This window comes from Carettochelys insculpta, chromosome 32 (genome assembly GCF_033958435.1).
Source record: "Carettochelys insculpta isolate YL-2023 chromosome 32, ASM3395843v1, whole genome shotgun sequence".
In the NCBI taxonomy this organism is placed as follows: Eukaryota; Metazoa; Chordata; order Testudines; family Carettochelyidae; genus Carettochelys; species Carettochelys insculpta.
Genome location: NC_134168.1, coordinates 8,239,809 through 8,262,439, shown reverse-complemented (window position 1 = coordinate 8,262,439; position 22,631 = coordinate 8,239,809). Strand labels below are relative to the sequence as shown.

At 49.5% G+C, this 22,631-nt stretch overlaps 2 protein-coding genes across 2 annotated transcripts; both read left to right on the top strand.

Annotated features, from left to right (window-relative positions):
* Positions 1-1,050: 1,050 nt before the first annotated feature.
* LOC142004905 (olfactory receptor 10A4-like) lies at positions 1,051-2,013 on the top strand. Its single transcript, XM_074982585.1, has one exon. It carries the CDS (start codon positions 1,051-1,053, stop codon positions 2,011-2,013), a length of 963 nt encoding a protein of 320 aa, XP_074838686.1.
* A 10,018-nt stretch (positions 2,014-12,031) lies between these two features.
* Positions 12,032-18,938, top strand: LOC142004904 (olfactory receptor 10A4-like). The gene is made up of 2 exons (XM_074982584.1): positions 12,032-12,073; positions 17,970-18,938. The coding sequence occupies exons 1-2, from the start codon at positions 12,032-12,034 to the stop codon at positions 18,936-18,938; spliced, it is 1,011 nt and encodes a 336-aa protein (XP_074838685.1).
* Positions 18,939-22,631: the final 3,693 nt, after the last annotated feature.

Below are 22,631 nucleotides of genomic sequence, written 5' to 3'. Positions count from 1 at the left end.
GAGACTTCTCAATGAAGACAGAAACAAAGAAGTCATTAAGCATCTCTGCCATTTCCAAGTTCCCTGTTACTGTTTCTCCTTCCTTACTGAGCAACGCCCTACCCTGTCCCTGGTCTTCCTCTTGTTTGTAATCTATTTGTAAAAAGCCTTCTTGTTTCCCTTTATGCCTGTGGCTAGTCTGAGCTCATTTTGTGCCTTAGCCCTTCTAATCTTGCTCCTGCATTCTCGTGCTGTTTGCCTATATTCGTCCTTTGTAATTTCTCCTGGTTTCCATTTCTTATACGATTCCTTTTTTAGTTTGAGATCATGCAGGATCTCCTGGTTAAGCCAAGGCAGTCTTTTGCCATGTTTTCTATCTTTCCTACGCGGTGGGATAGTTTGCTTTTGGGCCCTTAATAATGTCCCTTTGAAAAACTGCCAACTCTCCTCAGCTGTTTTTCCCCTCAGTTTTGCTTCCCGTGGGACCTTACCTACCAGTTCTCTGAGTTTACCAAAATCTGTCCTCCTGAAATCCATTGTCTCTATTTTGCTGTTTTCCGTTCTACCCTTCCTTAGAATTGTGAACTCTGTGATTCCATGATCACTTTCACCCAAGCTGCCTTCCACCTTCAAGTTCTCTACCAATTCCTCCTTATTTGTTAAAATCAAAACATGGTTCAAGATTCACATTCCAAAAAGGAAGGAAGGAAGAGTCCATTATTGATGGAAGAAAATATTTTTGATAAAACTAGAACCCCTTTTGCAGCTCTATTACTGGGATCAACGCCATTGTTCAGGTCCCCTTCTATTGTAAATCAGCTGCAATTCCAGTGGGTCATATCTGCAGATGCTCTAAATTGGAATGGCTTGGTTACCATGAGAACAGCTGACAGATTTTATGTCTGTTGACAGTTGGACCCAGTTACATATTTATATACAGAATTCCAGCTGGTTTTATTCTGAAGCATAACCCTCCCCTCCTCACCGAAACATCTGTTTGATGTTGTTGTCATTCACATTACCTTGTTTTGTACGCCCTAGACTCAGCCTCTTTCTTTGTCACCCCTACAGATGACCTATTCTCAGAGCAGCTCTGTTGGGAACCAGACCATCTCTGATGTGTTCATCCTGGTAGGGTTTTCGTTCCTTCACAAGCTGCAAATCCTTCTGTTTGTGGTGCTCCTGGTCATCTACCTACTCATCCTGATTGGGAACGTCCTCATTATCCTGCTGATAAAGCTGAACCCTTCACTCCACACCCCCATGTATTTCTTCCTGCTGAATCTGTCTGTCTTGGAAATCTGCTACACCACCAGTGTGATCCCTCAGCTGCTGGTTCACCTCCTGGTGGAAGAAAAGACCATCTCCATGGTGGGGTGCGCAGTCCAGCTGTTTGTCATCACCACCATGGGCCTCACAGAATGCTGTCTCCTTGCAGCCATGGCCTATGACCGCTACATGGCCATACGCAGCCCCTTACGCTACACAATCACCATGAGCGGCCGGGTGTGTGCTCTGCTTGCGGGGGCTTCATGGTTCATCGGAATCTCACTGGAAGTCGCTCAGACCACCTGGATCTTCAGCCTGCCCTTCTGCGGCTCCAACCACATCCACCACTTCCTCTGTGACATCCCACCAGTGCTGAATCTGGCATGTGCCGACACCTCCAAAAACGAGCTCATGATCTTGATCGCATCTGTGTTGTTCATCGTAGTCCCTTTTGTGTTGATAATCCTGTCCTACATCTGCATTATCTCCACCATCCTCAAGGTGCCATCAGCAGAGGGAAGGAGTAAAGCCTTCTCCACTTGCTCCTCCCACCTCATGGTGGTGACTTTCTTCTATGGGACATCGCTTTTGGCCTACGTGGTGCCCAAATCAAGCTCCACCAAGGAGAGGGATCTGCTGATTTCCCTCATGAACACAATACTTACTCCATTGTCCAACCCCATTATATACACTCTGAGGAACAAAGAGGTGAAGGAAGCCTTAAGAAAAATAGTAGAGAAAGGCTTCTTTGCACACAACTGGTGAAACTAGAGAATGAAAAGTAGAGTTAGTGGAAGACAACACAGTGAGGAAACACTTTTCTGAATTACCCACAGTGTTGCACTTTTGTAAATGAAAATTTTGCCATTTCAAAAGCTTTGTCCTGTTATAAACCTCATGAGAAAATTGGAGATGAGAATTTTATGACCAAAAATAACCTAGCTTGACATACCTAAACTGTCATGAACATTTGATAGATGCTGTTGGCCTGATTTAAACTTCATTGAGGATTATTAGTCCTGGTGATGTCCTCATTTTATATCATCAAACACAAGAAAGATAGCTCAAAATTGGAAACTTCATAAAATGTTCAGCTGGGTTTGTGTCAATTTCACAAATTTTGCCCACATTTTAATACTTGCAAAATTCCAACCAGCTCTACAAGAAAGGTCAATTAAGGCTTCTCCATTTTCAGCTTTGACAGCCCAATGCCTTGTTGTATATTTTGAGTCAGGTCGTGTTGGCTTATTTTTGTCTGTCTTTCGATGGCAGTTCCCACAGGCTCCCTCAAGCCTAATTTTAAATTATGTTCCTATGCACTGTTGAATAAACGGGAAACTGATAGGTCATCAAATCATAGAATCCTAGGGGTGGAAGGGACCTCAGGAAGTCACCGAGTCCAGCCCCCTGCTCAAAGCAGGATCAATCCCAACTAAATCATCCCAGCCAGGACTTTGTCAAGCCAGGACTTGAAAACCTCTAGGGATGGAGATTCCACCACCTCTCTAGGTAACGCATTCCAGTGCTTCACCTCCCTCCTGGGGAAATAGTTTTTTCCCAACATCCAACCTAGACCTTCATCCTTACAACTTGAGATAGTTGCTCCTTGTTCTACTATGTGTCACTACTGAGAACAGTCTCTCCCCTTCCTCTTTAGAGCCCCCCTTCAGGAAATTAAAGGCTGATATCAAATTGCCCCTCACTCTTCTCTTCTACAAACTAAATAAGATCAAATCTCTCATCCTCTCCTCATAGGTCATGTGCCCCAGCCCCTTAATCATTTTCATTGCCCTCTACTGGACCCTCTCCAATGGATATGCCCCCATCCTTTTTGTAATGGGGCGCCCAGAATTGGTAACAATATTTCAGATGTGGCCTCACCAGAGCTAAATAAGCTTTTTCAATGTGTACCCAGATTAGTCTGCTCAACTCTGAGAGGTGATTCTTGAGTTGTGTGAGCTTTTGCATGGGAGCTGAGAGCTATGGTAGGAGATAGGATTGTAACATTGTGGTGTACAGGATAGATTCTTTGATCACAAGTCCATAAGAGATGTTATTGTGATCCAGACTGACATAGTGCTAAGTGCAGGGCAGAGAGCTACAAGAGGGTAATCTCTCTCAATAAAAATATTCCACCAAACGCCTATGAAGGTCGTACATATTTGCATAACTATATGAGAAAAATATCTTCGCGTTCGTCCAATAAGCAAAACCGCTCTGTTTGCTTCTACGCAGCCGGTGCTCTCTGTGCACTGAGCTCTTGAGGGGCCATCCAGGAGAGATCCATGTGCCCACCCCGCTGGCTGGCAGAGCGCCCGCAGCTGGCAGCGTGTCCTTCTACTGGTGGTGGGGCATCCACACAGGCTCAGGGCACATAACAACATCTCTTCTGCCCTCAGAGGGAAAATCTCATCACCGCCTGTTATAACACACACCAGCTACATCTACACGTGAAGCCTACATCGATGTAGCTTATTTCGATGTAGCGACATCGGAATAGGCTATTTCGATGAATAATGTCTACACGTCCTCCAGGGCTGGCAACGTTGACATTCAACATCGACGTTGGGCAGCACCACATAGAAATAGGCGCTGCGAGGGAACGTCTACACACCAAAGTAGCACACATCGAAATAAGGGTGCCAGGAACAGCTGCAGACAGGGTCACAGGGTGGACTAGCGCTTCTGGGGCAACAGCTAGCTGCTCCCTTAAAGGGCCCCTCCCAGACACACGCAGCCTGCACAGCACGCGGTCTGCAGAGCCACAGGCACGCACACCTCGAGCGACGCTATCATGATGGACCCCCAGAAGCAGCAGCAGCAGCAGCCAGAGGTCCACACAGCCGCCCCTGCAGGAGCAGTGCTCGCCCTGCTCAATGCCATGCGGGAGGCAGCTGAGCACCTCCTTGCCACAGAGGAGGAGCTGCCCGCGGGGGAGGAGGACTCAACCCCCAACCCTGCAGCACCCCCACCCCCCCGCCGCACATGCCGCCGGCTGTGGAGCTACCCCACCAGCACCGACTGGTGGGAGCGGCTGGTGCTCAGAGAGTGGGATGACGACCGCTGGCTCAGGGACTTTCGGATGAGCCGGCAGACATTCCTGGAGCTCTGCCAGTGGCTCACCCCCGCACTGAGGCACCAGGACACCGCCATGCGGCGTGCCCTCAGCGTCGAGAAATGGGTCGGCATCGCTGTCTGGAAGCTGGCCACTCCAGACAGCTAACGATCAGTGGGCCAGCAGTTTGGCATCGGCAAGGCCACCGTCGGGGCTGTCCTCATGGAGGTAAGAGGACCTGGCGGGGGGGAGGCAGCCCGGGCAGGGGACGGGAGGGAAGGGAAGGGGAGGGGAGGGGAGGGAAGTGAGGCCCTGGCAGGGGAGGGCCACGCACACCCTCCTCACCCCTCATTGGTGCTCTCCCATGTGCTTCCCCTGCAGGTTGTGTGCGCCATCAACGCCCTGGTCCTCCACAGGCTCGTGAGGCCTGGGGACCCGGATGCCGCCATCACGGCCTTTGCCACCCTGGGCTTCCCCAATTGCTTCGGTGCTCTGGATGGGACTCACATCCCCATCCGTGCCCCGGAGCACAGTGGAGGATGGTACATCAACCAGAAGGGCTACCACTCAGTGGTCCTCCAGGCCTTGGTGGACAGCCGAGGACGTTTCCAGGACATTTATGTGGGCTGGCCTGGCAGCACCCACGACACCCAGGTATTCCGGAACTTGGGCCTGTGCCGCCGGCTGGAGGTGGGGACCTACATCCCCCAGCGGGAGATCCCTGTGGGGGACACCACTACGCCCCTCTGCGACATCGCAGATGCGGCATACCCCCTCCAGCCCTGGCTCATGCACCCGTACACGGGCCATCTCTCTGCCAGCCAGGAGCGCTTCAACATGCGCCTGAACCATGCGCGCCAGGTGGTGGAGCGCTCATTTGGCCGCCTCAAAGGGCTCTGGAGATGTCTCCTCACCCGCCTGGATGCGGGCCCCACCAACATCCCCCAGATTGTGGGTGCCTGCAGCGCCCTACACAATCTGGTGGAGAGCAAGGGGGAGGCCTTCTTTCAGGGCTGGGCTGTGGAGGCCGGCAGGGCCGATGTGCAGCCACCTGCTGCCCCCAGTCGCCAGGTGGACCCCGAAGGGACCCGGGTCCAGGAGGCCCTGCGGGCCCACTTCGATGATGAGGCTGCGGGGTGAACGCTGCCAGGCCCCCCACATCCTCCACAACACTCCCTGCCACTACGCCCACACCACAGAGCACCCAACAGCAACCCCCCACTTTTCCTGGACAAATAAAAGCAGACACTTGTTTGTAAAATCAAACTGGTTTACTTGGAACTCTGTTCTAACTAACACTAAATATATACAGGAACTTCCAAGTAACTGAATATTAAATATGTATGTATATATTAACAAAAAACAGGGATAACAAGGAAGGGGAGAACTATTTACATCGGGGGGGGGAAGGATCAGACTGTGCAAACATGGGTCACAAATAAATACAAACTATATACAAGCCCGGAAAACAAAACAGTGGGGGGAATATATACAAAGTGGGGGGGCCACGTCCTGGGCCCCACGCCCCTATAGTCCAGCACTGGGGGTGGGCGGCCGGGATCCCCGCCTCGGCTGCAGCCCTGGCCGGGGCTGGCTGGGGGCCGGGCAGACCGGAAGATACGGCTGGCGAGTGTCAGCTGGCCCCAGGTGTCCCTTGGCGGTCCGGTCCTCGGTGGCGGGTGGCGGGGCGAAGGCGGATGGGACGGCGACGAGCAGAGCAGCAGGTGGTGCAGTGGGTGGAGCAGGCAGGGCGGGCACAGCGGCGGCCGGCGCAGCATGGGGGGCCAGGTACTCCGCTATGCGGTTGAAGGTCTCCATGTAGGCCCCCCATGCCTCTTGGCGCCAGGCCAGCGCCCGCTCCTGCAGGTGGAGCCGGCATTGCACGACCCGCAACCGCTGCTCCGCGACCTCCACCTGCTGGCGGTGGAGAGCCAGCTGGTGGGGGGTCCACTGTCTTGCCCACCATGGGGCCGGTCGGTCCTCCGCCGAGGGGCTGGCCTGGAGCGATGGCCCCGGAGGGGATTCCGGAACCACTGACACCTCACCGGCGCTCTCCAGTCCTTCCGATGGTGCAGCTGTGGAACACAGGAGGGGGGGAAGAAGAGTGGAGACAGGCGTTAGTGTGGGCCCCGAGCCGTGGCCCTTGTCCCCCCACCCCTGTGCTGCAGGTTCCCCATCCCCGTCCCCGGGAGATGCTGCTGTGATGGGGTTCAAGGATCCCCCTTCACTGCACCCCATCCGCTGGCAGGAGTGACTCTCACTTCACTCAGCAGGTCTGACAGGAGAGGTTTCTTAGGCAACAGATGCCCAGTTTCTCCCAGAAGTGACAGTACAGCAGTCAGAGACAGTCCTTCCAACCCGTCCTGGGGAGAAGACCCCGAGGGGTGCCCCTCTGGGGTGTAGCTTTCCCCCTCCTCAGGCTGGCTGCCTTCCAGCTCTCCCTTCCCCTAGCCTCTACCTGTGCCCCCCCCTCCCCTGATTCAAAGCCAGCTCGGCTCCTCCCTCCTCTTTGTTCAGGGCAGAGGTGCAACCTGCCAGTTGTAGCCCCAGGATCATCCTTAGCCACTGGGAGCTATTCAGCTTGTTGCTCATATCTAGCCTGAGTCTCACATTTGCACTCCCCCCACTCCATCACATGCTGCTGCTGCTGGGTGTCCCACCCCCTCCTCCTGGGGGACCCTCGAGGTTCTGCTCCCCCCTGCCCCAGGGATGGGCCATGGCACTGTCGTGCTGGGGGGGGGGGCGGGCAGGGGCTGATGCACTCCTGTGAGGGACATGCCACTGCTGTCCTTGGGGCCATGGTCATCTGGGCATGTGGAGGGCCCTGGCCACATATCTATTACCCCCGCCCCTCAACCCCGGGCGTGTACACCGGGGGGGGAACAAACCTGTAGGTCCACTCCCGTGGTCGGGGGACACCCGGGGGGCAGACGACGGGCTGCTGCTCCTTGATGGCAGGAGGATCTGGAGCCCGGTGTCGGTGGAGGAGGAGTCCCCCTCCTCCTCCTCCTCCTGCTCCGGTGCCCCAGGGGTGGGCTCCGGGGGGGCCCCCAGGGTGCAGGGCTTACCTCCGGGGCGGGCTCCGCCTCCGGGGCCTGCTGGGGCTCCTCAGCCAAGGTGTCAAGCGTGGCCGGAGGGGAGGAGGTGTGCCGGCGGCCCAGGATGTCCCTGAGCTCCCTGTAAAAGGGGCAAGTGACGGGGGCGGCCCCAGATCGGCCAGCCACATCCTGGGCCCAGGCGTAACCCTGCTGCAGCTCCTTCACTTTACTCCGGACATGGTCCGGAGTGTGGGCAGGGTGACCCCGGGCAGCCAGGCCCTCGGCCAGCAAAGCGAATGCATCCGCGTTCCCCCTCTTGCTCCCCATTACCTGGAGCACCTCCTCCTCGCTCCAGAGCCCCAGCAGGTCCCGAAGCTCGGCCTCCGTCCAGGAGGCGCCCCGCTGCCGCTTCCCGGCCTGGCTCCTGCCCTGGAAACCCTGGCTCCCCTTCGGGGGGGCTCCCTGAGGGGGCTGGGGGGGCTGCCGGGCGGCCATAAGGTCCTTTGGGGGTTTGGGTGGCTGAAGATGAGCGTGCAGGCGAGCCGCGTGTTACTGCTGCTGCCTGCACACTCTCTCAGCTTCCTGCACAGAAAGGGAGGGGGTGGGGACCTTTAAGGGGCCGCTCCACGCGGCCACCATTGAGCTGAGGGGCTGGAGAGAGTGTCTCTCAACCCCCCAGCTGATCGCTGCCATGGAGGACCCCGCAATTTTGAAGTTGCGGGACCCGCAATGACTACACAGTCCCTATTTTGGTGTTGAACGTCGAAGATGGCGCTATTCCCATCCCCTCATGGGGTTAGCGGCTTCGACGTCCCGCCGCCTAACGTCGATGTTGACATCCAAATAGCGCCCAACACGTGTAGCCGCGACGGGCGCTATTTCGAAGTTAGTGCCGCTACTTCGAAGTCGCGTGCACGTGTAGACGCGGCTACCAAGTCAGAATTCTCTCTTCCTCCCTCAGCGTTTGCATGGCTATAGGCCTCCTTCCCTAAATACCCCTCCAGCAAGGTGGGTCTCTAACTTTTTGGCTGAGGCCCACCGTGCTCAACACAAACCTTTCGAAGGACCACCAGCCACCCATTCATAATGACAAACTAACTTCACTTATCTCTACGGGCACTAAATATCAATTCTGCTTATCTGGCTACTAGCAAGATAACATGGGGCAGATATAACGAGCAGGAAGGGAAATATCGTTCATCAAAAGCAAAGCAAGCAACACGACATAGTGCTTTCACTTGATCATGTTGGTTTACCAAAGCTCATTTTAAATACAGGAAAATATTAAGGAAGCGAAAGGTTTCAACGTTGCCTTTATTTACGGCCGGGACGGGGAAGCTTTTCTGGGTGAGGGGCCGCTGATCGACAGAAAAAATAAGCAGTGGGGGAGGGGGGCAACTAACGTGAGCAGCAGCCTCCTGTAAACAAATCCAACCCTCACGGATGTGGCCCCCGACTGAGATACCTCATTCCCTGCGGTACTCCAGCCTCAGGGGAGGGGTAAGGGAAGGCAGGGAAGACCGAGGTTCAGTGTTTCCAATCAGCCAGAATAATTCCCCTTCCCTGCCAGGCTCTGAGGTGAGGCCAAAAATAAGAGCTTCAGTGTGTGAGAGGGGAACAGGGATGAGGTTGAGGGTCTAAATGTTGCACTTAGGAAGGAACAATCAGTTGCACGTGAACCCAGTGGGAAGCAAGTGTCTATCAAGGAGCACCACTGGTAGGAATCTAGGGGTCAGAATGGACCACAAGCTACATATGAGTCAACAGTGTGACGCTGTTGCAAAAAAAAACAAAAGTAATTCTGGGCTGTGTTAACAGGAGTGTGGTGAGCAAGACATAAGCGTCATTCTTCTGCTTCAAAACAAAAAGCAGTCAAGTAGCACTTTAAAGACTAGCAAAATAGTTTATTAGGTGAGCTTTTGCGGGACAGACCCACTTCTTCAGACCAGAGCCAGACCAGAACAGACTCAATATTTAAGGCACAGGGAACCAAAAACAGTAAGCAAGGAGGACAAATCAGAAAAAGATAATCAAGGTGAGCAAATCAGAGAGTGGACGGGTGGGGGGGAGGTCAAGAATTAGATTAAGCCAAGTATGCAGATGAGCCCCTATAGTGACTCAGAAAGTTCCCATCCCGGTTTAAACCATGTGTTAATGTGCCGAATCTGAATATAAAAGCCAGCTCGGCTGTTTCCCTTTCCAGAACGGTGCAAAAATTCTTTTTCAGTAACACACATCCCTTTAGTTCATTGACAGAACGGCCCATTCCATTAAAATGTTGACTAAGTGGTTTGTGGATCTGGAGTGTTTTGATGTCTGTTTTGTGCCCATTAACCCTTTGTCTAAGGGAGTTAGAAGTCTGTCCAATATACAAAGCACCTGGGCTTTGTTGACACATGATGGCATACATGATGTTAGTAGAGGAGCATGAGAAAGTGCCCATGATTCTGTGAGTAACCTGGTTAGGTCTAGTGATGGTATTTGCAGAGAAGATATGTGGACAAAGCTGGCAGCGGGCTACTTGACTGCTTTCTGTTTTGATAGTGTATAGACTAGCACGGCTTCCTCTCTGTCACTATTCTTCTGCTTGACTCTGTGTTGACTGGGCCTCAACTGGAGTATTGTGTCCAGTTTTGGGCACCACATTTCACAAAACATGAGGAGAAACTGGAGAAGGTGCAGAGAAGAGCAAGAAGAATGATGAGAGGTCCAGAGAACATGAGCTGTGAGGGGAGAGTGAATGAACTGGGCTGGTTTAGTTAGGAAAGAGAAAACTGAGAGGGGACATGATAGTGGTTTTCAAGTACCTAAAGGAGGATTACAAGGAGGAGAGAGAAAAATTGCTCTCCTTGGCCTCCGAGGATAGAACAAGGGGCAATGGGCTTAAACTGCAGCAAGGGAGGTTTAGTTGGAAATTAGGAAAAACTTCCCACCTGTTAAACGCTGGAATAAGTTGCCAAGGAGGCTGTGGAATCTCCACCCCTGTCCTGGCTCTCAGCATTCTGTGCTGTTTCTTCGCTGCAATTTACCCCTAAATACCTCCCAAGAGGCCCGTAAGCAGGGAAGTGTTGATAAAGTGCTAGACAATATTGACCTCCCGTGGTCAGGCAAATTATCTCATCCGGTACCAGCCAGGTCCCAAGGGTGTGGGACAAGAGAGGTTCAACCTGGAGTGAGAGTCAGTACAAGTCCTAACGGCCTGCGTGGGCGCAGTCACCCAACGAGCGACCACAAGTAACTAATGGAACCTTCCATCACAAAACGCCACCGGGCTCTGTCTGAGGTCTGAGTACAGGCACGCCACGTGATGCAGTGAGCGACCTGCTCAGTTTAAGGCACAGGGATGAATAACGGATCAGGAAAGGCCTTCACGTTATTACTATGGTGATGAACTACAAGTCAAGCAAAGCAGTGGGCACCAATGATGAATAACGCTCAGACACATGAAGTAACACATGCTAAACTTGTACGCTGGCCTATGTGCCTTGGGAGATCCCAGTGGAGTGACCACTGGTGATCATAGAATCCTAGGGTTGGAAAAGACCTCAGGAGGTCATCGAGTTCAGCCCTCCGCCCAAAGCAGGACCATCCCCAACTAAATCATCCCAACCAGGGCTTGGTCAAGCCGGGATTTAAAAACCTCTAGGGATGGGGATTCCACCGCCTCCCCACGTAACCCCATTCCAGAGCTTCACCACACTCCTGCTGATGGTGAATGGGAAGAGAGGGCATTTAATAACTGATGCTTTGGGGTGGTTGGCTAGCAGTGGTGGAAGCTTATGGCTGTGTTGAATTGTTCTGAATTGTTGCTACCGGTCGCACTTGGTTAGCGTGGGGAGGGATAGCTCACTGGTTTGAGCACTGGCCTGCTAAACCAAGAGTTGCAAGTTTAATCCTTGAGAAGGCCATTTAGGGATTGGGGCAAATAGATGTCAGGGATGGTGCTTGGTCCTGTCAAGAGGACAGGGAACTGGACTAGATGACCTCCTGAGGTCCCTTCCAGCTCTAGGAGATGTGTATCTCCATTACATATAAGGGAAAAAAAGGTAGTGTGATTGTGAATTTTCAAACTGGGTTAATAAAACTGTAGCCCCCACAATCTCCTAAGTGGGACTGTTGCAAGCTTGCCCGGGGGTTCCCAACCGAGCATGGATTCTGATCATACCGGGCCTGACCTTGGCACAAGATCCTACCAAATGTCAGAGTGATAACTGAAGAAAGTTAATCGATAACACGTTCAGGGTATGAGGTGTGGGTTATCCCCTGCTCAAGGGAATGACCCACTCTCAGCAGATGGGTGTATGTGACACTGCTACCCCAGCCCTGATCCTGGTCCTGATGCGAACTGGCTGGAGCCAAAGGGAACCGCCCCACCGACAGCGTTGGGCCTCCATGGGGGAAATAGGCCCTGTGGTCTGGGAGTGAGGGCTCCTTGGTTCTGTTCTCATCTCTGGCAGGTGTAATGGTTAGAGCACGTGGGAGTGGGACTCAGAGCTCCTGGGTTCCCCTGAGACAAGAGTGGCGCCAGGGGTCTGAACATCAGGTACTAGAGTCAGGAGGTCTGAGCGTTGTTCCTGCCTCTGTGTTGTGTTGCCATTGGACAGATTATTTCTCCTTCTAAATTAAACAAGTCTCAAAATTTACTGGCGTTAGTACGTCCCGTGGTGATTTTCATCTGGAAAACGTGATGATGATGATGATGATAGAGCATCCCTATGAAATGATTGATGCAGTAAATTCTGTTTTGTTGCCCTTTCAGGCAGTGTTGTTCTTCCACCAAGCGGTGTGATGAGAGATTCCTCCTGGGACTTGGTCCCAGAAGCCACAGAATGAAATAAAAACACCTCTGTTTCCTTCCATACATACAGACCCTGCAGCTAGGAGTGATGGACCTATTCTTCTTAAACAAGGTAGGCTACAAATGAGTGACTCAGGCCCCCTGCTGTCCTTCCACTCATGCCCATCAACTTTGTGCCCTAGTCTGCAACTGGAGCAAAATCATGTCACTAGTTTCTTCATGTGAATTTTCTGTACTTATGTGGAGAACCTTCGTGTATGTCTGAGCCAATGGATTGTGTGCGTGTTCACATCTATCTATCTATCCCCATATACCGTATCTATGTATCTATCCCCATACACCGTTATCTATCTATCTATCTATCTATCTATCTATGTATCTATCTAATGTAGGTCAAGCAACCCGACAGTCCATTAATTGACCTCTTGGTCTTTGAATCTGTCATTCTGAATTCAAATGATTTTACTGTCATGGGTCCCATCCAGAGCTTGACTTCAGGGGTGTGACGCTAATTTGCAGTAGGTGACGTTCTGCTCCCAGCATTCCATCGTGCCCAGCAGAGTGACCGGTGAACAGCACACCCGCTCATCTCCATGCCATGGTTCTGTGTATGTTTGTGGTGGTGGTGTTATTTCTTGCTTCTGTCTTCTCCCCTCATTATTTCCATCTGGTCCCCACCTCAGCATCATCCATTCAGTCTGAGGGATGATGCTGTTTTCTCGGGGGCAGGGGAGGTCTTGTATTTGGAACACAGCCAGTTTGGTTGCCTCAGTCTGATCTCTTCTAGAATCATAGAATCATAGGGACCTCAAGAGGTCATCGACTCCAGTCCTCTGCCCACGCAGCACCATCCAGACCATCCCTACTAGGTTTCTATCTAACCTGCTCTTAGATATCTCGAGCAACGGAAAATTCCAAAGTCGCCCTAGGCAATTTATTTCAGTATTTAACCACCCTGACATGTGGGAAGTTTTTCTTAATGTCCAACTTGAACTTTCCTTGCTGCCATTTAAGCCCATTCGTTCATGTCCTATCCTCAGTGGCCCAGGAGAGCAATTTTTCTCCCTCTTCTTTGTAAAATACCTTTAGGTTCTTGAAAACTGCTATCATGTCCCCTCTCAGTCTTCCCTTCTCTGAACTAAGCAAGCCCAGTTCTTTCAGTCTTCCCTCGTAGCTCATGTTCTCTAGAACTTTCATCATGTTTGTTGCCCTTCTCCAATTTCTCCACATCTTTCTTGAAATCTGGGGCCCAGAAATGGAAACAAACTCCAACTGATGCTAATCAGCACAGAGTAGAATGGAAGAATGACTTCTCGTGTCTTGCTCTAATAAGAGAATCCACTCCAAGGATCTGACTGCCCATGGCACATGGTACCCAAGAGTCGAGTGTTGGTCTCTTTTAGCTAAATTTACCTTAACCTTCTCTCCAAATAATGTATGCTTCTTTCATTACTTTTGTGTTCTCCTTTGTATAAATGGAGTGTCCAGATTCCCCCAAGAGCTTGGAAAGTATCGCTCAAGTGCAGGCACAAAGAATCTATAAAAACCTTATTCCCCTTAGTTTATAAATTAATCCATTTATTTTCATAGAATCATAGAATGCTAGGACTGGAAGGGACCTTGCAAGGTCATCATGTCCAGCCCCCTGCCCTCATGGCAGGACCAAGTACTGTCTAGACCATTCCTGATAGACACTTATCTAACCTATTTTTAAATATCTCCACAGATGGAGATTCCAAAACCTCCCTTGGCAATTTATTCCAGTGTTTGACCACCCCAATTGATTCCAGTGTTTTGAACCAGAACATTTGTCAAACAAATAAAGAAATCTGAAGAAGTTGGTCTCATCCACCAAAGTTTATTACCTAATAAATACATTTGTTAGTGTTTAAGATTCTACGGGAATGCTTTATTTATTTGTTTGTCTGTTTTTGAGAAGCTGCAGACTAAAATGGCTACCCCTCTGAGAAATAAGTTAAAATCATTTCTGAAAAAAATTGCTTGAAAAAATGGTTCAGTCAACAGCAGTTTTAAATTTCCATTCGATTGCATATGGCATCTTCTGAAGTGACTTTTTCGTTTGTTTTACTATTTCAACTTTGCGTATTAATTCACAATGAAAACTGATATTTGTACAGGTTGAACCTGCCTAATCTGGAACTTTCTTGCCCAGCAAACTCCATCATCTGGCATGATTTTAGTTAGCCAGACAATCAAGTTTCCTGTGGTCCCAGAAAGTTTGTTCCAAGCCACCAGTCCTGGCTCTCGGTGTTCTGTGCTGTTATTTAGCTGTAATTTACCCCAAAATGTCTTCTAAGAGCTCAGTAAGCAGTGGAAGTGTTTGTATTGTGCTAGATGTTATTGACCTCCCATCATCGGGCAAATTCTCTCGTCAGGCATCGGTCAGGTCCTGAGGGTGCTGGAGAAGAGAGGTTCAAAGGGTATGTGGGAATTTGCCTTTATACAGAAATTCCATTTGCCAGCCTACTCTGAATTTACTGGACTGGTTGTACTGTGGAACGTCCTCAGAAACATCAATATAAAGTCACAAATGTGGCTCTTGAGAGAAGTTGAAGAAGTTGCTCATCTCCTCCAGGTTTCTTTGCTTGGAGAATAATATCCCGTTTGGTTTTAATTTCTTGTATGCGGTGCATTTGGCCTAATGCACTATGAGAGCATGCTGTCGTTGTTTGATTTAATTTTCTCTCTTATCCCCTTTAAGTCTGAGCGTGGGAGTGTGTTGAATTTTCAGGAGAATTCTTCTGCGGTTGTGCCAGACTTTCAGGTGTCAGGAGACCTCACGACTCTTCCTTCAGGAGTATTGACGTGCTATGTAAACCCAGTCCTGTCCAACAACGTTCCCAGTTTCTTGCTCCATAATGTTTAATGCATTGCTTTGAGATCCACATGCTGAGGTTGCTTTGGGAATACACAATACATATTTATTATTGCTCATTTTTCATTTCAACTCTGTGCCCATTCTTAGGAAGTCCCTTGCTAACAAATAACTTTGAAGGAAAACATCTCTGCCACTGTGGAATCTTCCTTTCTGTAAACACATGTATAGCCATGTCATGGAACGGGGGTCAGCTCTTCTCATCAGTGATGGATGGCAGAACAAGGAGCAATGGTCTCAAATTACAGAGCAGGAGGTGCAGGTTGGATATTAGGAAAAACTATTCCCCCAGGAGGCTGGTGAAGCTCCAGAACAGGTTACCCAGAGAGGTGGTGGAATCTCCATCTCAAGAAGTTTTTTATGTCCTGGCTTGACAAAGCCCTGGCTGGGGCGATTGAGTTGGGGTTCATCCTGCTTAAGGCAGGGGGCTGGACTTGATCACCTCCGACAGTATCACCCAGCCCGAGGATTCTAGGATTCTGTGAAACGCCAGCACAGGTGCCAGGAGCAACACTTGAGCTTATTCTCCTCATTGCTCAGAGCCGTGCCACCTGTGGATTAACATAAGACCAGCTCAGGCTGCCAACCACCACCTGAATGGCAGCGCTCTGCAGCTTCATCGGTGGATTAACGAAGTTGTTGTAAGTAGGACTGTTAGCGGCTCTAAAAGGTAACACCGGCTGTTGGACCATACGCACATGTCAAAAGGTCAGATTTCGGCACTCTGCATCGGAAAGGTTGCTTGCCCCAGCACAGAGCAAAGAGTGGTGCAAATCAGCTTTTCTCCTTTTGTGCCCACAGAGGTGTTAAAATTTACTCCAGCTAAGGAACTGGCCTGATGCCTTTTTCTCTCAATTGAGAGAAGCCAGCGCATTTAGGATGCTGCTATGAGTGAGGCCGGAAGGTTTAAAATTGTTCTCTAATATTGAGGGGAAAATAACATTTTATGATGCACAACGGGCCAAAATCCACTCCTGATTTTAGCATTCACCTGGCTTCTCATTCTTCAAAGGGCTTCAGATGTCTTGGGCTCCAAAGCAGCCATTTGCTCTTACCAACAGTCCTCACTTAGGTGAGTTCCAACTTAAGGGAGCAGAGGTGCATTAGTCTAACTGGTCTGGCCATTAAGATGTGAGAGAGATGAGAACTTAAGCTCATTTGAGAAGCCATGGCTGGTGAACGTGGCTGTAGAGGAACATTCCCAAAGGGGAAGAAAGAAAGAAAGAAAGAAAGAAAGAAAGAAACTGTGTTGAAGTTTCATGTGGATAGGAAAGAAAACGTGTAATGAGGAAGACTAGAAATCCTGTTACTGGAAACTTGTTTAGCTCAATTGCTGGGATAAACTCGTGCAACTCCATTGGAGTCAACAGATCTCCATGGTTAAGTCTACACTAGTGAGTTTCCTTTTCAAAAAAAACATGGAGCATCTAGGCACAAAATGAGTTCTTTCGATATTAAATTGGAAGAACACGGCACTTTGTCGGGCAGCCCTCTTCCACTCCCAGATGAGGAAGAGCGCCTTTTTCCAAAAGAGTCTTTTGGGAAAAAAATGTGGGTCGATTCCCCTCAGGCCCTTTTTCCAACAGATCACTGCCCATTGGTGCCAGATTTTTTTATCCCTGTCCTATTCTTTCAAAAGAGCAGGGCCTGTCGGGCTGCTCTCCATCGAAAGAGCAGATCAATTTTTTTCCATCTGCTTTCTTGTGTGCGGACATGCTTTTCTGAAAGGTTTTTCAGCAGAGGTCTTCTGGAAAAACTTAGGAAGGATTGCTGTAGTGTAGACACAGCCCATGTGTTGTAACTCAGTTATAGTTGCACTGGGGTCAACGTGGTCATAGCTCCATCTGATCTACCTTTCCATAGTTTGATTGGCATCCAAACAACTATGCCAGTTTACACTGGATGATGACTGACCGCAGTTACATATTTATATACAATATTGCAGCAGATTTCTGAGTGAGTCATAGAATCATAGAACAATAGAGCTGGAAGAGACCTAAAAAAGCCATCGAGTTCAGCCCCCTGCTCAAATCGGGACCAAACCCATCAGATCAGCCCCGCCAGGGCTTTGTAGAAGTGAGACTTAAACACCTCCAGGGATGGAGACTCCACTACTCCCCTGGGTAGACCATTCCAACGCTTCACCACCCTCCTGGTGAAAAAGTTTTTCCTAATGTTCAACCTGGACCTTCCCAACCACAACTTGAGACCATTGTTCCGTGTTCTGCCATCCGTGACCACTGTGAACAGCCTCTCTCCAGCCTCTTTGCAGCCTCCCTTCAGTAAGTTGAAAGCTGTTATCAAGTCCCCCCTCAGTCTTCTCTTCTGCTGACTAAACAGTCCCAATTCCCTCAAACTTTCTTCATAAGTCATATGTTCCAGCCCCCTAATTATTTTGGTCACCCTCTGCTGGACCCTCTCCAGTGTACCCACAACCTCCGTATAATTGGGGGCCCAGAACTGGACACAGTACTCCAGATGTGGCCTCACCAAAGCCGAATAAAGAGGAGCAATCACTTCTCTGGATCTACTGGCAATGCTCCTCTTGATGCAACCTAATATGCCATTAGTTTTCTTGGCTACAACGGCACACTGTTGACTCATGTCCAGCTTCTCGTCCACTACAACTCCCAGGTCCTTTTCTGCAGAACTTCTGCTGAGCCAGTCGGACCCCAGCCTGTAACAATGCTTGGGATTCTTCCAGCCCGAGTGCAGGACTCTGCACTTGTCCTTATTGAACCTCATCAGATTTCTTGCAGCCCAGTCTTCCAATTTGTCTTAGTCAGTCTGGACCATGTCCCTACCCTCCAGCGTATCTACCTCTCCCGCTAATCCTAACAGATTAGAAAACAGTATGATTCTTTTTATTCACAGCCACATGCTTAGAATTGGTCAGCTTCAGCTCCAGTGTATTTCTCTTCGTCGCCCCCACAGGTGATCTATTCTAAAAGAGGCCCTGATGAGAACCAGACCATCTCTGATGTCCTCATCCTGGTGGGGTTCTCGTACCTCAATAAGCTTCAAGTCCTTCTCTTTCTGGTGCTTCTGCTCATCTACCTGGTCACCCTAATGGGAAACTTTCTCGTTATCCTCCTGATAAAGCTGAACCCCTCCCTCCACACCCCCATGTATTTCTTCCTGCTAAACCTGTCTGCCTTGGAAATCTGCTTCACCAGCAGTGTGGTCCCTCAGCTGTTAGTTCATCTCCTGGTGGAGGAAAAGACCATCCCCATTGCTGGCTGTGCAGCCCAGATGTACGTCATCACCATCACGGGCCTGACGGAATGCTGCCTCCTCGCAGCCATGGCCTATGACCGCTACGTGGCCATATGTCACCCCCTGCACTACACAACCATCATGAGCAGCCGGGTGTGTGTGCAGCTTGCGGCGGCTTCGTGGTTCATTGGCATCTGGGTGGAAATAGCTCAGATCACCTGGATCTTCAGCCTACCCTTCTGTGGCTCCAACCACATCCACCACTTCTTCTGCGACATCCCACCTGTACTGAAGATGGCATGTGCCGACACCTCCAAAAATGAGATTATGGTTTTCATTGTGTCAGTTGTGTTCATCATGGGCCCTTTTTTGTTGATAATCCTGTCCTACGTCCGCATTATCTCCACCATCTTCAAGATGCCATCAGCGGAGGGAAGGCGTAAAGCCTTCTCCACCTGCTCCTCCCACCTCACCGTGGTGACTTTGTTCTATGGATTGGCCCTTATCACCTACCTCGGGGTGAAATCTAGCTCCACCTCGGAGAGTGATCAAATAATTGCCCTCATGAATATTATTGTGTCACCGGCTTTGAACCCCATAATATACACTCTGAGGAACAAAGAGGTGAAGGGAGCCTTGAGAAAAACAGTTGGGAAGACCAGCTTTTCACAGAGGCAGAGAAATTAGAGGGTTCAAAATAGACTGAGTCCAAAGGATGGAGAAGAAGGGAGTCAGAACCATATTGTTGAACTTTGCCAGAAGAGCCTCAGTTTTTTTTTGTGGATATTTTGCTAGTTGATAAAAATATGACGCATTGTAAACCACACAGGAAAATTAGAAGAGAAATTTTTAAAGGAATAAATGATGGTCTGACAAACTTCCAAAACTCTGACCCTTTTGATCATAAGTTGGGTTAGTAATTGAAAGAGCATGTCTAGTCAAAGAGGAATCCTTGCTTTGTATCTGCAAACCTTGAAATGTCAAAGAAAGAAAATGGCTGAAAATGGCTGTGTCTACACTACAAAAATAACTTTGAAGTAAGCAACTTCAAAGTAGAGCATCTACACACACCCTACTTCGAAGTTACACTTCAAAGTAGAGCACTATTCTATTCCTGGGAATGGTGTAAGGACTTCAAAGTTAGGCTCCCTACTCCAATGTTAACCTCGAAGTAAGGGAAAAAGTGTGTAGACTCTGTGCTGGCTACTTCGATGTAGGGCCTAACTTCAAAATTAACTTCAAAGTCAGTGCCTAGTGTAGATGCACCCAATGAGAAATATTACATAAAATGTTCATTTCCTTTTGTGCAATCAAAATGTCAATACTAGACAGATTCCAAAGAGCTCTGCAGAGAATCTATTAAGTTCTCTCCTTCCCTGCTATGTCTGTCCCATGCAGCATTTCAGCTTCTGGGAGGGGTTCCTTTGGGGTTTTTTAGCTGTCTCTTCAAGTGCATTTCCCCAGTGCTGCCTCTGGCCTAATGTTCATTAATATTCCACATCACTTACGAGCAGCTTCCTGTGTAAGAATCTCATCGATTGCTTGATGCCTAACCTAATCAGGTCCCACAAGTCCTCTGCAAGATGACTCTTGACCTCCATGTCATTTTGCCAGCGGCAGAGGTCAACGCTAGGAGGTTGGATATGAACACCAGCATGCATATCATCAATTTAGAGGTTCAGAGGGACCATTGTCGTAGAATTCCACCTGGTGATTTCTCAGTCAGAAAAGTGCTGTACATATTCTACGTTCCCTCTGTAAAATAGTAGCTGTGTTCATCACTCCTGGAACTGCAAGAAGGTTCAACTGATACTTAACAACGGCTTTTCCATGGGGTACATATTTGCATCATGCTTTCACCAAAGGCACTTTTTATAGTTTTACATTGAGAAATACTGATCAGTTTGCCTATGCGTGTGTATATTGCCACCTGCTTATACTAAACACCAAAATCACACCTGCATTTCCATGGCTGTTTGAGGCAGGAGTGAACATAAATTAATTTTTTACAGGTATTGCCCCATTGGGGTGAGGCATAGTTTAGGGTTCTGAGCATTAGCTTGCTAAAACCCAGGGTCATGGGCTCAGTCCTTGAGGAGGCCATGGAGGGATCCGTGGTAAATAGATTAAAAAAGGGACGGAGGTTGGTCCTTCCAATAGGGCAGTGGACTGGACTCGACCTCCCAAGGTCCCTTCTAGTTCCATGAGATGTGTAAACCACTCACTTTTGGGGGGCTTGGATGGTAGGGGGGATATAGTGGGGCATTAGTGACTCACAACACTTCCCAGGCATGGTGGGTTGCCAAAGGAGACATCAGCCTCCTCCGAGTAAGAAAAAGGAATAAGGAAAGATTGTTCCTCCTGGCCACGTACAATGCTGGAAAATGCACTAGAATGCTCTGTGGGGCCATGATTCCAGAGCACTTACCAGTGGCTGGGTGTGGTAAGGTGTCTAACCGTGGAAGCAGGAACAAGTCAGGTCTCTCCAAAAGTCTGGTAAGGAGAATCCAGAAGTGCCTGTCTCAGACCTTCAGAGATGTGTCCAAACAGGATCACTGCTCCGGCCCCAGAAATACTGACAAGCTGTTCTAAATGGGCATAGACCTTCCGCCCCATGATTGCAACATGCTGCTATCGGTAGAAGAATAGCGTATGCACCAGAAGTGCCCTCTCTAGCAGCCCGGTTTACCTCTGAAACCTCCTCCTGGGTTAAGGGAACGGGCTGCAAGTTGAGAAACATCCCCTAGCTTGCAGGATCCCCTTGTACACTGGACTGCACCTGACTGTTGTCCACCTCTTCCTCATTCACCACCTCAGACCCCGGTTCATTATCCTGCCAAGCAGCACATACCGAGGAGTCCAGGAGTTTTTTGGGGGGAAAGAGATTTGGTCTGTTCCCACAAAAACATGCAGCTCATCATGATAAGGGCAAATACAAAGTGCTCCACTTGGGAAGGAACAATCAGTGTCACACATACAGAATGGGGAGAGACTGTCTAGGAATGACTACAGCAGAAAGGGATCTAGGGGTTATAGTGGACCACAAGCTAAATATGGGTTAACAGTGTGATGCTCTTGCAAAAAAAGCAAACATGATTCTGGGCTGCATTAACAGATGTGTTGTGAACAAGACACGAGAAGTCATTCTTCCGTTCTGCTCTGCGCTGGTTAGGCCTCAGCTGGAGTATTGTGTCCAGTTCTGGGCACTGCATTTCAAGAAAGATGTGGGGAAATTAGAGAGGGTCCAGAGAAGAGCGACTAGAATGATTAAAGGTCTCGAAAATGTGACCTATGAAGAAAGGCTGAAAGAATTAGGCTTGTTTAGCTTGGAAAAAAGAAGATTGAGGGGGGACGTGACAGCGGTTTTCAGGTATCTAAAAGGGTGTCATAAGGAAGAGGGAGAAAACCTGTTTTTCTTGGCCTCTGAGGAAGAACAAGAGGCAATGGGCTTAAACTGCAGCAAGGGAGGTTTAGGTTGGACATTAGGAAAAAGTTCCTAACTGTCAGGGCGGTCAAACAGTGGAATAAATTGCCTAGGGAGGTTGTGGAATCTCCATTGCTGGAGATATTTAAGAACAGGTTAGATAGATGTCTATCAGGGATGGTTTAGACAGTACTTGGTCCTGCCATGAGGGCAGGGGTTGGATTTGATGATTTCTCGAGGTCCCTTCCAGACCGAGTATTCTATGATTCTATGATCATGATAGTGGCATTTCTGGGAGGTGACTCAGACCCACCATTAGCTTCTGTGGTCATTAGCTTCTGTAATTCTTCCTGAGCTCCTGTATCTCCTGATGGTTCCATGTGAACGCAGGGCTAGTCAGTGTGCTCCTGATGTCTGCTCACCACGCTGGACAGAGAATAAAGGAAATCTAATCAAAACTCCTGAGCTGATGACCCCTCTTCCTGTCACCTACTTCCTGCTGGAGCGCAGGGGAGATGAGGTGATGACCAGAAAGGACACCTCAAGGGGCATTGTGGGATATTTTCTGAGGGTAATAACACCAATTTTAATTACACTGCCTCTGCTCTTGCATAAGTGGACACTGAAAAGTCATTGTTTGACATTACTCCCGGTGAAATCGGAAGTACAAAAGTTGACCATAAGATCCCCTTAAAATCGACACATTGAGAGCTGTGGTGAGGACAGCTGGTTTATGGAATTGACCAAAGGCCCTGCAATTCGATTTAATCCCCTAGTGTAGACCATCCCCAAGTGTGGTCCCATGTGCCCCGCTGACCCCTCCTCTTGTGAAGAACCCCACAGTCTGTTGCATGACCACTTGAAGCTCATCCTCCCCATAGACCTGCCCCCATAAGCATCTCTCCCTTCCCCAGCAACAGGTCATTGTGGGTCAGCTCCAACCCAAGGGGAGATTG